General features: G+C 48.0%; 2 protein-coding genes across 2 annotated transcripts in view; one reads left to right on the top strand and one right to left on the bottom strand.

Annotated features, from left to right (window-relative positions):
- Positions 1 to 12,926, top strand: part of LOC145363545 (uncharacterized) — a 62,680-nt gene extending 49,754 nt beyond the window's left edge. Inside the window, 1 exon segment of the mRNA XM_080218732.1 lies at positions 11,495 to 12,926. Coding sequence (XP_080074858.1) covers positions 11,495 to 12,199 — 705 coding nt within the window. The 3' untranslated portion in view covers positions 12,200 to 12,926.
- The window catches only part of LOC145363670 (uncharacterized), a 39,205-nt gene that overhangs the window by 5,711 nt on the left and 20,302 nt on the right, over positions 1 to 13,192 (bottom strand). The gene's annotated exons all lie outside the window — the stretch shown is intronic.

The raw sequence follows: 13,192 nt of genomic DNA, 5'->3' as shown, positions 1-13,192 counted from the left end.
CGGTCCTCCAACCAATCGGAGTGAATGAGGGGGGCGGGGCTGGTCCTCCGACCAATCGGAGTGAATGAGGCGCGGCACCCTAACCTCCGCTGGAGCCCGCTGCGCAGGCTCAATGCGGGGCTGTGACTGGAGCATGCGCAGTGTAGGTGGTGTGGAATCAGTGGGGAGACATGAGCCCTGGGACAGGAGAGGAACAGAGCCAGGGAGTGGTCTGCAGTGGAGGGTTAACTACCATCCAGACCCCTAGGCTGAGCTTTAGTCAGGCCCCCTGCCCCACCCTTTGTTGCATAGAATAAAGTGACTTTAGATAACATATTGTTGTACCATGTAAGAACATAAGAAATAGGAGCAGGAGTAGGCCATCTAGCCCTTCGAGCCTGCCCCGCCATTCAATAAGATCATGGCTGATCTGATAGTGGATCAGTTCCACTTTCCCGCTTTCTCCCCATAACCCTTAATCCCCCTGTCTATCAGAAATCTTTCTACCCGTGACTTAAATATACTCAACGAGGTAGCCTCCACCACTTCAATGGGCAGAGAATTCCAGAGATTCACTACCCTTTGAGAGAAGAAGTTCTTCCTCAACTTTGTTCTAAACTGCCACCCACCGCCCCCCCCCCCCCCCCGCACCTTATTTTGAGGTTGTGCCCTCTAGTTCTGGTTTCCTTTCTAAGCGGGAAGAATCTCTCTACCTCTACCCTACCTAGCCCCTTCATTTATCTTGTAAGTCTCTATAAGATCCTCCCTCAGCCTTCTAAATTCCAACGAGTACAGGCCCAATCTACTCAATCTCTCCTCATAAGCTAACCCCATCATCTCCGGTATCAGCCTGGTGAACCTTCTCTGTACTCTCTCCAAGGCCAATATATCCTTTCGCAAATAAGGAGACCAAAACTGCACACAGTACTCCAGTTGTGGCCTCACCAGTTGCAGTTACAGTTGCAGCAAGACCTCCCTGCTTTTATATTCAATCCCCCTCGCTATGAAGGCCAGCATCCCATTCGCCTTCCTGATCACCTGCTGCACCTGCAGACTGGGTTTTTGCGATTCGTGCACAAGGACCCCCAGATCCCTCTGCACAGTCGCATGCTGCAACTTTTCACCATTTAAATAACATTCCATCCTACTATTATTTCTTCCAAAGTGGATAACCTCACGTTTGCTAACATTATACTCCATCTGCCAGGTCCTCGCCCACTAACTCAGCCTATCCAGATCTTTCTGCAGACTTTCCGCATCCTCCATGCAATTCGCTTTTCAATTTAGTACACGTGGGATTGGGGCTAATATATTGAGATAAACAGAAAACTTGTTGGCAGAGAGGAAGCAAAGAGTAGGATTAAACGGGTCTTTTTCCAACTTGCAGACAGTGAATACAGTGGGGTAATGCAGGATCAGTGCTGAGACCCCAGTTATATTCACTTGCCATGTTTTTTTCTCCCCTGTTTATAATGCATCATTTTAAAATTGATACTTCTTAATAATCTAATTTAAAACCAAGGATAAGCTTAAACCCTTTTGGATAATCTGACACTCCCAAAAACCCAGCTTGCACGTACAGCAGGTGGTCAGGAAGGCAAATGGGATGCTGGCCTTCATAGCGAGGGGGATTGAATATAAAAGTAGGGAGGTCTTGCTGCAGCTGTATAGGGCATTGGTGAGGCCGCAGCTGGAGTACTGTGTGCAGTTTTGGGCGCCGCACTTACGCAAGGATATTTTGGCCCTGGAGGGAGTGCAGAGGAGGTTTACTAGGCTGATACCGGACTTGAGGGGATTGAGCTATGAGGAGAGGCTGAATGAACTGGGCTTGTACTCGTTAGAGTTTAGAAGAATGAGGGGAGATCTCATTGAGACGTATAAGATGATGAATGGGATGGATAGGATAGAGGTGGAGAGATCTTCCCGCTCAAAAAAGACAGTAGGACTAGGGGGCACAGCCTCAAGATAAAGGGGAGGCGGTTTAGAACAGAGTTGAGGAGGAACTTCTTCACTCAAAGGGTGGTGAATCTCTGGAATTCTCTGCCCGTTGAAGTGGTGGAGGCTGCCTCGCTAAATATTTTTAAGAAGCGGGTTGATGGGTTCTTGATAAGAGAGGGGATTAAGGGTTATGGGGAGAGGGCGGGAAAGTGGAACTGAGCCACGACAGATCAGCCATGATCTTATTGAATGGCGGGGCAGGCTCGAAGGGCTAGATGGCCTACTCCTGCTCCTATTTCTTATGTTCTTATGTTCTAGAATCTTAACGACCACTGCATGATATTCTAATCACCATATTATAAAAAAAGTTATCTCAGCACTGGAGAGGGTTCAAAGAAGATTTTTAATGATGATACCAGAAATGTTAAAGGCAGCTCACCACCCCCTTCTCAAGGGCAATCAGGGGTTAGCAATAAATGCTGGCCAAACCAGCAATGCCCACATCCCATGAATGATTTTTAAACTGTGTGTATGGTTATATGTGGATATGCCGGCGTTGGACTGGGGTAAACACAGTAAAAAGTCTGACAACGCCAGGTTTTAGTCCAACCGATTTATTTGATAGTAAACTCACAAGCTTTCGAGGGGACTCCCTCTTCGTCAGGTGAATGGAGAGTTCTGGCCTCGGACAGAGCAGATAAAGCACAGATAGTAATCTCTAAACTGCTAAACTTGCTAAGAGGACACAGAGAGTAGTAGTGGAAGGGTCCTTTTCTAGCTGGAGGTCTGTCACTAGTGGTGTGCCACAGGGCTCAGTACTGGGACCTCTTCTTTTTGTGGTATATATAAATGACTTGGAAGAGGGAGTAAGTGGTGTGATCAGCAAATTTGCAGATGACACTAAGATGGCTGGATTGGCGGGCAGTGAGGAGCAGTGTCTGGCAATACAACGGGATATTGATAGGCTGGTATATTGGGCAGATATATGGCAAATGGAGTTTAATCCTGATAAATGTGAGGTGATGCATTTTGGCTGCAATAATGTAGGAGGGAGTTATATGATAAAGGGTAAACCTATAAAGAGTATAGAAACGCAGCGGGACCTGGGGGTGCAAGTGCACAAGTCTTTGAAGGTGGCAGTACAAGTGGAGAAGGTTGTGAAGAAAGCCTATGGTATGTTAGCCTTTATAGGAAGGGGTATAGAGTATAAGAGCTGGAGTCTAATGTTGCAGTTGTATAGGGCGTTGGTTAGGCCGCATTTGGAGTACTGCATCCAGTTCTGGTCACCTTACTACGAGAAGGACGTGGAGACTCTGGAGAGAGTGCAGAAGAGGTTTACCAGGATGCTGCTTGGTATGGAAGGACTGGGTTATGAGGAAAGATTGAGCAAATTGGGGCTGTTTTCCCTTGAAAGACAGTGACTGAGGGGGATCTAATAGAGGTATATAAGATTATGAAGGGTATAGATAGAGTAAACAGTGGTAAGCTATTTCCTATGTTAGAGACACACAGTACGAGGGGCCAAGGGCTTAGGGTGAGGGGGGTGAGGTATAACACGGATATTAGAAGGAGGTTTTTCACACAGAGGGTAGTGGGGGTATGGAATGCTCTGCCAAGTAAGGTGCTGGAGGCAGGCACGCTGGAGTTGTTTAAGAGTTACTTAGACAGGCACATGAGTGGGTTAGAGATGGGAGGATATAGGAGATTGTTTTAAATAAGGTTCATTAGCATTGGGACGTCCCTAGTAATGTACAAGGATGTGGAATGATACTAATGCTTTTCTCTTTTCATTCACAGGTTTTAAGTCGGTCCGCCTTGTTGTCCAACGAGGGGCATACACGCGATGGGTCGTACTGGGGCTGCTCTTGGATGTTTGAGAATAGCCTAGTACTTCATGTCGTTAGTGTGCGCTTAAACTGGACCAGATACTGGGCAACACGACAGCTCAGTGACTATCACTGTTTGCTGTGCAGACACATGGATTTGGGCCGGTGTCTGTGGGAGTTTGCGCATTCTCCCCGTGCTTGCGTGGGTTTTCTCCGGGTGCTCCGGTTTCCTCCCACACCCCAAAGATGTGCTGTTAGGCTGATTGGAGGTAATAAATTGCCCCTAAATTAGTTTCCCTCAATGTGGAATGCCATAAACAATAGATAAGGGTCATGGGTGGAGAAGGGGACTGGTAATGTTAAAATGGCGGCGCGGGCTCGTTGGGCCGCAGGGCCTGTTTCCCGGGCTGTTTTTGTTCTTTGTCCCTGGAGCTGTGAAGCAGCAGTGCTAACCACTGTGCTACTGTGCCGCCCAAATGGGTGTCACACAAACCTTCCTCTTTCTGAGCAGACAATCTGGTTCCTGATCGAGTAATGTGAATTGTACAACTCAGAGATTCTCAATCCAGGGTCAAACCACAGGCTGACCGCTGTGTAAAACCCAACATCCACACAACCAGATCCCACTTCTCCTGGAACAACATGAAGTGACTACAATTCTCTAGATTGATTTCTTTGCCCTTAATATTAATGACATTACTGTTACTAGAGAGGCGGTGCTCGACAGACTGGAGGGGCTGATTGTGGACAAGGCCCCAGGACCGGATGGAATGCATCCGAGGGTTCTGAAAGAAATGGCGGAGGTTATAGTGGATGCCTTGGTGGTTATTTTCCAGACGTTGCTGGATTCCGGGGAAGTGCCGGAAGATTGGAAAACGGCTAATGTTACGCCGTTGTTTAAGAAGGGTGCCAGGCAAAAGGCGGGGAATTATAGGCCGGTTAGTTTAACGTCTGTTGTAGGTAAAATGTTAGAATCCGTCATCAAGGAGGAAATAGCGAGGCATCTTGAGGGGAATTGCTTGATAGAGCAGACGCAGCACGGTTTCGTTAAGGGGAAGTCGTGTCTGACAAATTTACTGGAGTTCTATGAGGATGTGTTTAGGGCGGTGGATACAGGAGAGCCGGTGGATGTGGTCTTTCTTGATTTTCAGAAGGCGTTTGACAAGGTACCTCACAAGAGGTTATTGCAGAAGGTCAGGGGACATGGAGTTGGGGGTAGGGTGTTAGCGTGGATAGAGGATTGGTTGTCAAATAGGAGGCAGAGAGTGGGGGTCAATGGGTGCTATTCGGATTGGCGGATGGTGACTAGTGGAGTGCCCCAGGGGTCGGTGCTGGGGCCTCAGCTATTTACCATTTATATAGATGATCTGGAGGAGGGAACCGAGTGTAAGGTGTCGGAATTTGCTGATGACACCAAGATTGGTGGCACGGCAAATTGTGCGGAGGGTGTGGAGAGTCTACAGAAGGATCTAGATAGGCTGGGCGAATGGGCCAGGAACTGGCAAATGAAATTTAATGTTGGCAAGTGTGAGGTGGTCCACTTTGGTAGGAATAATGGAAGGATTATTACTTAAATGGCGAAAAACTGCAGCAGGCGACGGTGCAGAGGGACCTCGGGGTCCTTGTGCATGAGTCGCAAAAACCCAGCTTGCAGGTGCAGCAGGTGGTCAGGAAGGCGAATGGGATGCTGGCCTTCATAGCGAAGGGGATTGAATATAAAAGCAGGGAGGTCTTGCTGCAGCTGTATAGGGCATTGGTGAGGCCGCAACTGGAGTACTGTGTGCAGTTTTGGGCGCCGCACCTGCGCAAAGATATTTTGGCCTTGGAGGGAGTGCAGAGGAGGTTTACTAGGCTGATACCAGAGTTGAGGGGGTTGAACTATGAGGAGAGGCTGAATAAACTAGGCTTGTACTCGTTAGAGTTTAGAAGAATGAGGGGAGATCTCATTGAGACGTATAAGATGATGAATGGGATGGATAGGATAGAGGTGGAGAGACTCTTCCTGCTCAAAAAAGACAGTAGGACTAGGGGGCACAGCCTCAAGATAAAGGGGGGGCGTTTTAGAACGGAGTTGAGGAGGAACTTCTTCACTCAAAGGGTGGTGAATCTCTGGAATTCTCTGCCCGTTGAAGTGGTGGAGGCTGCCTCGCTAAATATTTTCAAGAAGCGGGTTGATGGGTTTTTGATAAGAGAGGGGATTAAGGGTTATGGGGAGAGGGCAGGAAAGTGGAACTGAGCCACGACAGATCAGCCATGATCTTATTGAATGGCGGGGCAGGCTCGAAGGGCCAGATGGCCTACTCCTGCTCCTATTTCTTATATTTTTTCAGATAGTTCATAAATTCCATAAGTACATTATCCTTGAACACACCTGTGGTGTCCAGTTTAAATATTTCCCTCAATCAACAAATAGCGATAGGATTTCTGTTATTAAAGGAATCCATTCTGTAAATCTGATTCCAAGGCTTTCTGGAATAATACACGGATCCAAACCTTCCCACTTAACACCAATCCATATCACCATCTGAGTCCCAGATTCTAACATGATTTCTCAAAACAAGGCATCACGGTGACACAATGATTAGCAGCGCCAGGGACTCAAGTTCAATTCTGGCCTCAGGCATTTAAAGTTTATTTATTTGTGTCATAAGCAGGCTTACGTTAACAATGCAATGAGGTTACTGTGAAAATCCCCCAGTCGCCACAAACTGGCACCTGTTCAGGCACACTGAGGTAGAATTTAGCACGGCCAATGCACCTAACCAGGACTGTGGGAGGAAACTGGAGCACTGGGGGAAACCCATGCAGATGAGGCGGTGCTCAACAGACTGGAGGGGCTGATTGTGGACAAGTCCCCAGGACCGGATGGAATGCATCCGAGGGTTCTGAAAGAAATGGCGGAGGTGATAGTGGATGCCTTGGCGGTTATTTTCCAGACGTCGCTGGATTCCGGGGAAGTGCCAGAAGATTGGAAAACGGCTAATGTTACGCCGTTGTTTAAGAAGGGTGCCAGGCAAAAGGCGGGGAATTATAGGCCGGTTAGTTTAACGTCTGTGGTAGGTAAAATGTTAGAATCCGTCATCAAGAAGGAAATAGCGAGGCATCTTGAGGGGAATTGCTTGATAGAGCAGACACAGCACGGTTTTGTTAAGGGGAAGTCGTGTCTGACAAATTTACTGGAGTTCTATGAGGATGTGTCTAGGGCGGTCGATAGAGGAGAGCCAGTGGATGTGGTCTTTCTAGATTTTCAGAAGGCGTTTGACAAGGTACCTCACAAGAGGTTATTGCAGAAGGTCAGGGGACATGGAGTTGGGGGTAGGGTGTTAGCGTGGATAGAGGACTGGTTGTCAAATAGGAGGCAGAGAATGGGGGTCAATGGGTGCTATTCGGATTGGCAGTTGGTGACTAGTGGAGTGCCCCAGGGGTCGGTGCTGGGGCCTCAACTATTTACCATTTATATAGATGATCTGGAGGAGGGAACCGAGTGTATGGTGTCGAAATTTGCTGATGACACCAAGATTGGTGGAATGGCAAATTGCGCGGAGGGTGTGGAGAGTCTACAGAAGGATCTAGATAGGCTGGGCGAATGGGCCAGGAACTGGCAAATGGAATTTAATGTTGGCAAGTGCGAGGTGGTCCACTTTGGTAGGAATAATGGTAGGAAGGATTATTACTTACTTGGCGAAAAACTGCAGCAGGCAACGGTGCAGAGGGACCTCGGGGTCCTTGTGCATGAGTCGCAAAAACCCAGCTTGTAGGTGCAGCAGGTGGTCAGGAAGGCTAATGGGATGCTGGCCTTCATAGCGAGGGGGATTGAATATAAAAGTAGGGAGGTCTTGCTGCGGCTGTATAGGGCATTGGTGAGGCCGCAGCTGGAGTACTGTGTGCAGTTTTGGGCGCCGTACTTACGCAAGGATATTTTGGCCTTGGAGGGAGTGCAGAGGAGGTTTACTAGGCTGATGCCGGAGTTGAGGGGGTTGAGCTATGAGGAGAGGCTGAATAAACTAGGCTTGTACTCGTTAGAGTTTAGAAGAATGAGGGGAGATCTCATTGAGACATATAAGATGATGAATGGGATGGATAGGATAGAGGTGGAGAGACTCTTCCCGCTCAGAAAGGACAGTAGGACTAGGAGGCACAGCCTCAAGATAAAGGGGGGGCGGTTTAGAACGGAGTTGAGGAGGAACTTCTTCACTCAAAGGGTGGTGAATCTCTGGAATTCTCTGCCCGTTGAAGTGGTGGAGGCTGCCTCGCTAAATATTTTTAAGACGCGGGTTGATGGGTTTTTGATAAGAGAGGGGATTAAGGGTTATGGGGAGAGGGCAGGAATGTGGAACTAAGCCACGACAGATCAGCCATGATCTTATTGAATGGCGGGGCAGGCTCGAAGGGCTAGATGGCCTACTCCTGCTCCTATTTCTTATGTTCTTATATGGAGAGAACTTGCAAACTCCACACAGGCAGTCACCCAAGGCCGGAATTGAACCCAGATCCCTGGCACGGTGAGGCTGCAGTGCTAACCACTGTTGCCATCACTCTCTGTGTGGTGTTTGCACGTCCTCTCTGTGTCTGCATGGGTTTGCTCAGAGTGTTCCAGTTTCCTCCCACAAATGTGAAGGTTAGGTGGATTGGTCATGGTAAATTGCTCCTTAGTGTATGGGTTAGGGAAATTAGTGGGGTAAATATATGGGGTTAGGGGTAAGCGTATGTAAGAGTTAGTGCAGACTTGATGGACTGAATGGACTCTTTCTCCACTGCAGTGATTCTATAAGAAAGATTATTTAACAGCTTCAAACCTGATTCAGCTTACCAAACAGTATGAGGTTTTCTTTAAGATCAGTTGTTCCTTTATAGTCTATGTTGTTCTGAATAATGTAAAAAGTCCGACAACACCAGGTTTTAGTCCAACTGATTTATTTGATAGTAAACTCACAAGCTTTCGGGTTAGCCCCTTCGTCAGGTGAATGGAGAGTTCTGGCCTCAGACAGAGCATATAAAGCACAGACAGTTTAGAGATTACTGATTTACATGCTTTATATGCTCTGTCTGAGGCCAGAACTCTCCATTCACCTGACGAAGGGGCTAACCCGAAAGCTTGTGAGTTTACTGTCAAATAAATCAGTTGGACTAAAACCTGGTGTTGTCAGACTTTTTACTGTGTTTACCCCAGTCCAACGCCAGCATACCCACATCACGTTCTGAATGATAACAGTATCCCAAAACTGTCCCAACCCTTCTGTTGGTTCATTTACTCAGACCAGTGTCTCTTGTTCAAATGGTGACAATTACATTAACCTGTCTGCTCAGTTATCCCTTTAACTCAGCCCCTACAGTTGCTGTGAATTGCTCTCACATCCCAGTGAGAAATGTTGGTCTGTTTGCCCCACACCCACAGGGCTCCCTCTGTTTAAAGCCACAAACAGAAAGGTCCAGTTTTTCCTTCTAGAGTTTGATACAAAGCAACTTTCACAATGATGCAGAGTTTCAGCCAATGAGGGAGACCCGGCCCCGCCCCTCATTCACTCCGATTGGTTGGAGGACCAGCCGCTCCCGCTCGGTCCTCCAGCCCCGCCCCTCATTCACTCCGATTGGTTGGAAGCCTGCCCCCCCCCCAATCCCACCACCTTCTTTCCTATTGGTCCAGAGCAGCCGTCAATCAGTCCCCTCGGGCGTTGTGATCGGTGAGCATGCGCAGTCCGCATACCGGAGCGATGATGTTGTTGCAGGAGGTTTCCGCAGCGATTCAGAAACTGGAGGTGAGCGGGGAGGAACGGAGCCGATGTTTGGGGGTCTGAGAGGCCACATAAACACCCGGTGTAAACCCAGAACTCCGAATTAGCAGCTTCGGTTCCGCCGTTTGCAACTTACGGTCACAGTTAATGTTCTTCTCCGGTGAAAGACCCGGATGATCGGCCGCCATCCTTGTCGGGGCAAGTGCTGCAGTGCGCACGCGCGGTTATTAGGAACCAATGAGGGAGATCCAGTCTCGCTCCGCCTCCGTTGCCCAATCCCCGCCCCCTTTCCCGAAGCCCCGCCCCTGAAGGGAACTGTCTCCATTCTCTCATTGTAGGAGTTTATTTCCTTATTCTTTCATGGGATGAGGCTAAACTCAGCATTTATTGCCCCTGGAAAAGGTGGTGGTGAGGAGAAAATGCTCCACAATCTCAGCAGGTCTGTCAGCATCTGTAAGAAATCTCACAGCACAAGATTAAAGTCCAACAGGTTTATTTAGAGTCACGAGCTTTCGGAGCACTGCTCCTTCATCAGAGGTCTGAAGGCTCTTGATTCCAATAAACCTGTTGGACTTTAACCTGGTGTTGTGAGACTTCTCACTGTGCCCACTCCAGTCCAACGCCGGCATCTCCACATCATGACATCTGTAAGGAGAGAAATGAGTCTAGATGAACCTTTATCAAAGTGGTGAACTGCCTGCTTGAACCCACCATGGTCTCTGTGGTGTAGGTACATCCAGAAGTCTCACAAGTTGTGAGACTTTTTACTGTGTTTACCCCAGTTCAACGCCAGATTCTCCATATCGTGGAGGTACATCTACACTGCTGTTAGGGAGGGGAGTTCCAGGATTTTGACCCATTGACAGTGAAGGAACAGTTGATACATTCCCAAGTCAGGATGGTGAGTGATTTGGAGGGGAACCTCCAGGCGGTGGTGTTCCCAGGTATCTGCTACTTTTCCAGATGGTAGAGGTCGTGCTGTCTAAGGAACCTCAGTGAGTTCCTGCACTGCATCCTGCAGAAGTTACTCATGGCTGCCACTGTGCGTCAGTGCTGGAAGGAGTGAATGTTTTTGGAAGGGCTGCTTTATCTCCGGCAATGTTGAGCTTGTTGGAGCTGCACTTAAGGCAAGAGGAGACTATTCCATTATAGTCCTGACTAGTGCCTGATGGTGGTTTTGTCTTCACACAGGAAGACACAAATAATGTACTAGAAGCTGTAAGAGAAACAGGTTTTAATGAAGTGCTGAAGGAAATCTGTATTAATAGAGAATTGGTTTTGAGAAATTGATGATATTGAATAAAAAAACAAAGAAAATTACAGCACAACAACAGGCCCTTTGGCCAGAGGGAGCTTCCATGGGATTTTGGGGAGTCAGGAGGTGAGATACTCGCCAAATGATTTTGAGCTCTGTATTTATATGGCTGGTCCTGTTCCTGGTCAGTGATAACCTCCAGGGTGTTGATAGTGGGGGATTCGCTGATGGCAATGCCTTTGACGGACAGCACAGGCTGGAATGGATGAATGGCCCACTCCTGCTCCCATTTCTTGCGATCTATGAATCCAGCAGAGGAAGCATTGAGCAGGGAAGTGACGATCGGGTTGAATCTTCAGGAGAATTGGGATGGTGTATAGTAGGCACAGCAGAGTGAGAATGGAGGGAGGTTGTGTGGAACAGACATTTACAGCTTTTGGGGGAAGGGAGAGGAAGGAATGTTCAATAGAAACTCGTACTTTCTTTCTTGAATTTCTAACCTGTACTAACACTGTTGATCTTTGTAAGCTCCTTCTCCAGGATATTGAAAGGGGAGAATTTTTCATCACCTCAAGATCTGACAGAGTCAGAAAATCCACTGTGACCTGAATACCATTGGTGTTTACATGTAGAAGAAATGTTTGTTCTGTCTTCTTCAAATGGTTTGAAATGTCAGTGGAAAAGCACCGAGACACACACACACACACCTGAGTGAGATTGTTCCAGTGAACTGACTGTGGAAAGAGCTTTAACCAATTACACAGCCTGAAAAAAAACGTCACACCACTCACCGTGGGGAGAGACCAGACACTTGTTCTGTGTGAGGACGAGGGTTCAACCAATCATTGAAACTGGAGAGACACAAGGAGACCGACACCATGGAGAAACCATGGAAATGTGGAGACTGTGGAAAAGGATTCCAGTCTCCTTCTGCAGTTGAAACCCATCGACGCAGCCACACCGGGGAGAAGCCGTTCACCTGCCCTGTGTGTGGGAAAGGATTCACTCGGTCATCCAACCTGCTAACACACCAGCAAGTTCACACCAGGGAGAGGCCGTTCACCTGCTGTGTGTGCGGCAAGGGATTCACACGGTCATCCAACTTAGTGACACACCAACGAATTCACACCGGGGAGAAGCCGTTCAGCTGCTCTGTTTGTGGTAAGGGATTCATCTATTCTTCAGTCTTGCAGACACACCAGCGAATTCACACTGGAGAGAGACCGTTCAGCTGCTCTGAATGTGGCAAAGTGTTCACTCAGTTATCCAGCCTGCTGAGACACCAGCGAGCTCACACTGAGGAGAGACCATTCACCTGTTCTGCTTGCGGGAAGGGATTCAGTAATTCGTACAACTTACTGACACACCAGCGAGTTCACACTGGGGAGAGGCCTTTCACCTGCTCTGACTGTGGTAAAGGGTTCACTCAGTTATCCAACCTGCTGAGACACCAGCGAGTTCACAACTGATCATGCATGGGGGGGTCGGATTCTGCTGTTAATCACGTCCAGGACTGAACCCTGTTCATTCTGACAGTGGGTGATGTGGGAGGGTCAGAGGGTTTCTCTCTGCTGGACTGGCCGGTCTCACGACTTTGCTTCCAGTGGGCTGATGCTCTTTGAGCCTGGAAGAGCACATTCCCACTGAAATGATCTAAAAATGCTGATTAAGTACTTGTTTACTGGATAGTAAATTGTGTTTTTCTACCACTACAGATAGATCTGAAATAAATACATTTTCTCTGTTCCACTGAGTCTACAGCACAGGGCCAGGCCAGTCGGCTCAATTGGTCTGAGTCAGTATTTATGCTCCACATGAGCCTCCGCCCACCCCTCTTCATCTCCCCCCATCAGCATATCCTTCTATTCCTTTCTCCCTCATGTATGTATCTAACTTCCCCTTCAGTGTATTCATGCTGTTCACCTCAACCGCTCGCTGTGGTAGTGAGTTCCACATTCTCACCACTCGCTGGGTAAAGAGGTTTCTCACTGAAATCGCTATTGGATTATGGAACCCCTTCATAATATTGAAGATTTCCAACAGGTCACCCTTCAGTCTTCTCTTTTCCAGAGAAAAGCAGCCCCAGTCTTTTCTGAGGATTAAATGCTCTCAGTTCTGGGATTATTCTTGTGACTTTTGGTTGCTCCTTCTCCAGTGCCTCTATTTCCTTTTTCTAAATGGAGATCACAGATGTTGACAGTGAACATAAGAACATAAGAAATAGGAGCAGGAGTAGGCCATCCAGCCCTTCGAGCCTGCCCCGCCATTCAATAAGATCATGGCTGATCTGTCGCTGCTCAGTTCCACTTTCCCGCCCTCTCCCCATAACCCTTAATCCCCTCTCCTATCAAAAACCCATCAACCCGCGTCTTAAAAATATTTAGCGAGGCAGCCTCCACCACTTCAACGGGCAGAGAATTCCATAGATTCACCACCCTTTGAGTGAAGAAGTTCCTCCTCAA

The sequence above is a fragment of the Carcharhinus amblyrhynchos genome, unplaced genomic scaffold (genome assembly GCF_965287045.1).
Source record: "Carcharhinus amblyrhynchos unplaced genomic scaffold, sCarAmb.v2.hapA scaffold_39, whole genome shotgun sequence".
NCBI lineage: Eukaryota > Metazoa > Chordata > Chondrichthyes > Carcharhiniformes > Carcharhinidae > Carcharhinus > Carcharhinus amblyrhynchos.
The sequence above is the reverse complement of the archived record's forward strand: the minus strand, read 5'-3'. Positions and strand labels throughout refer to the sequence as shown.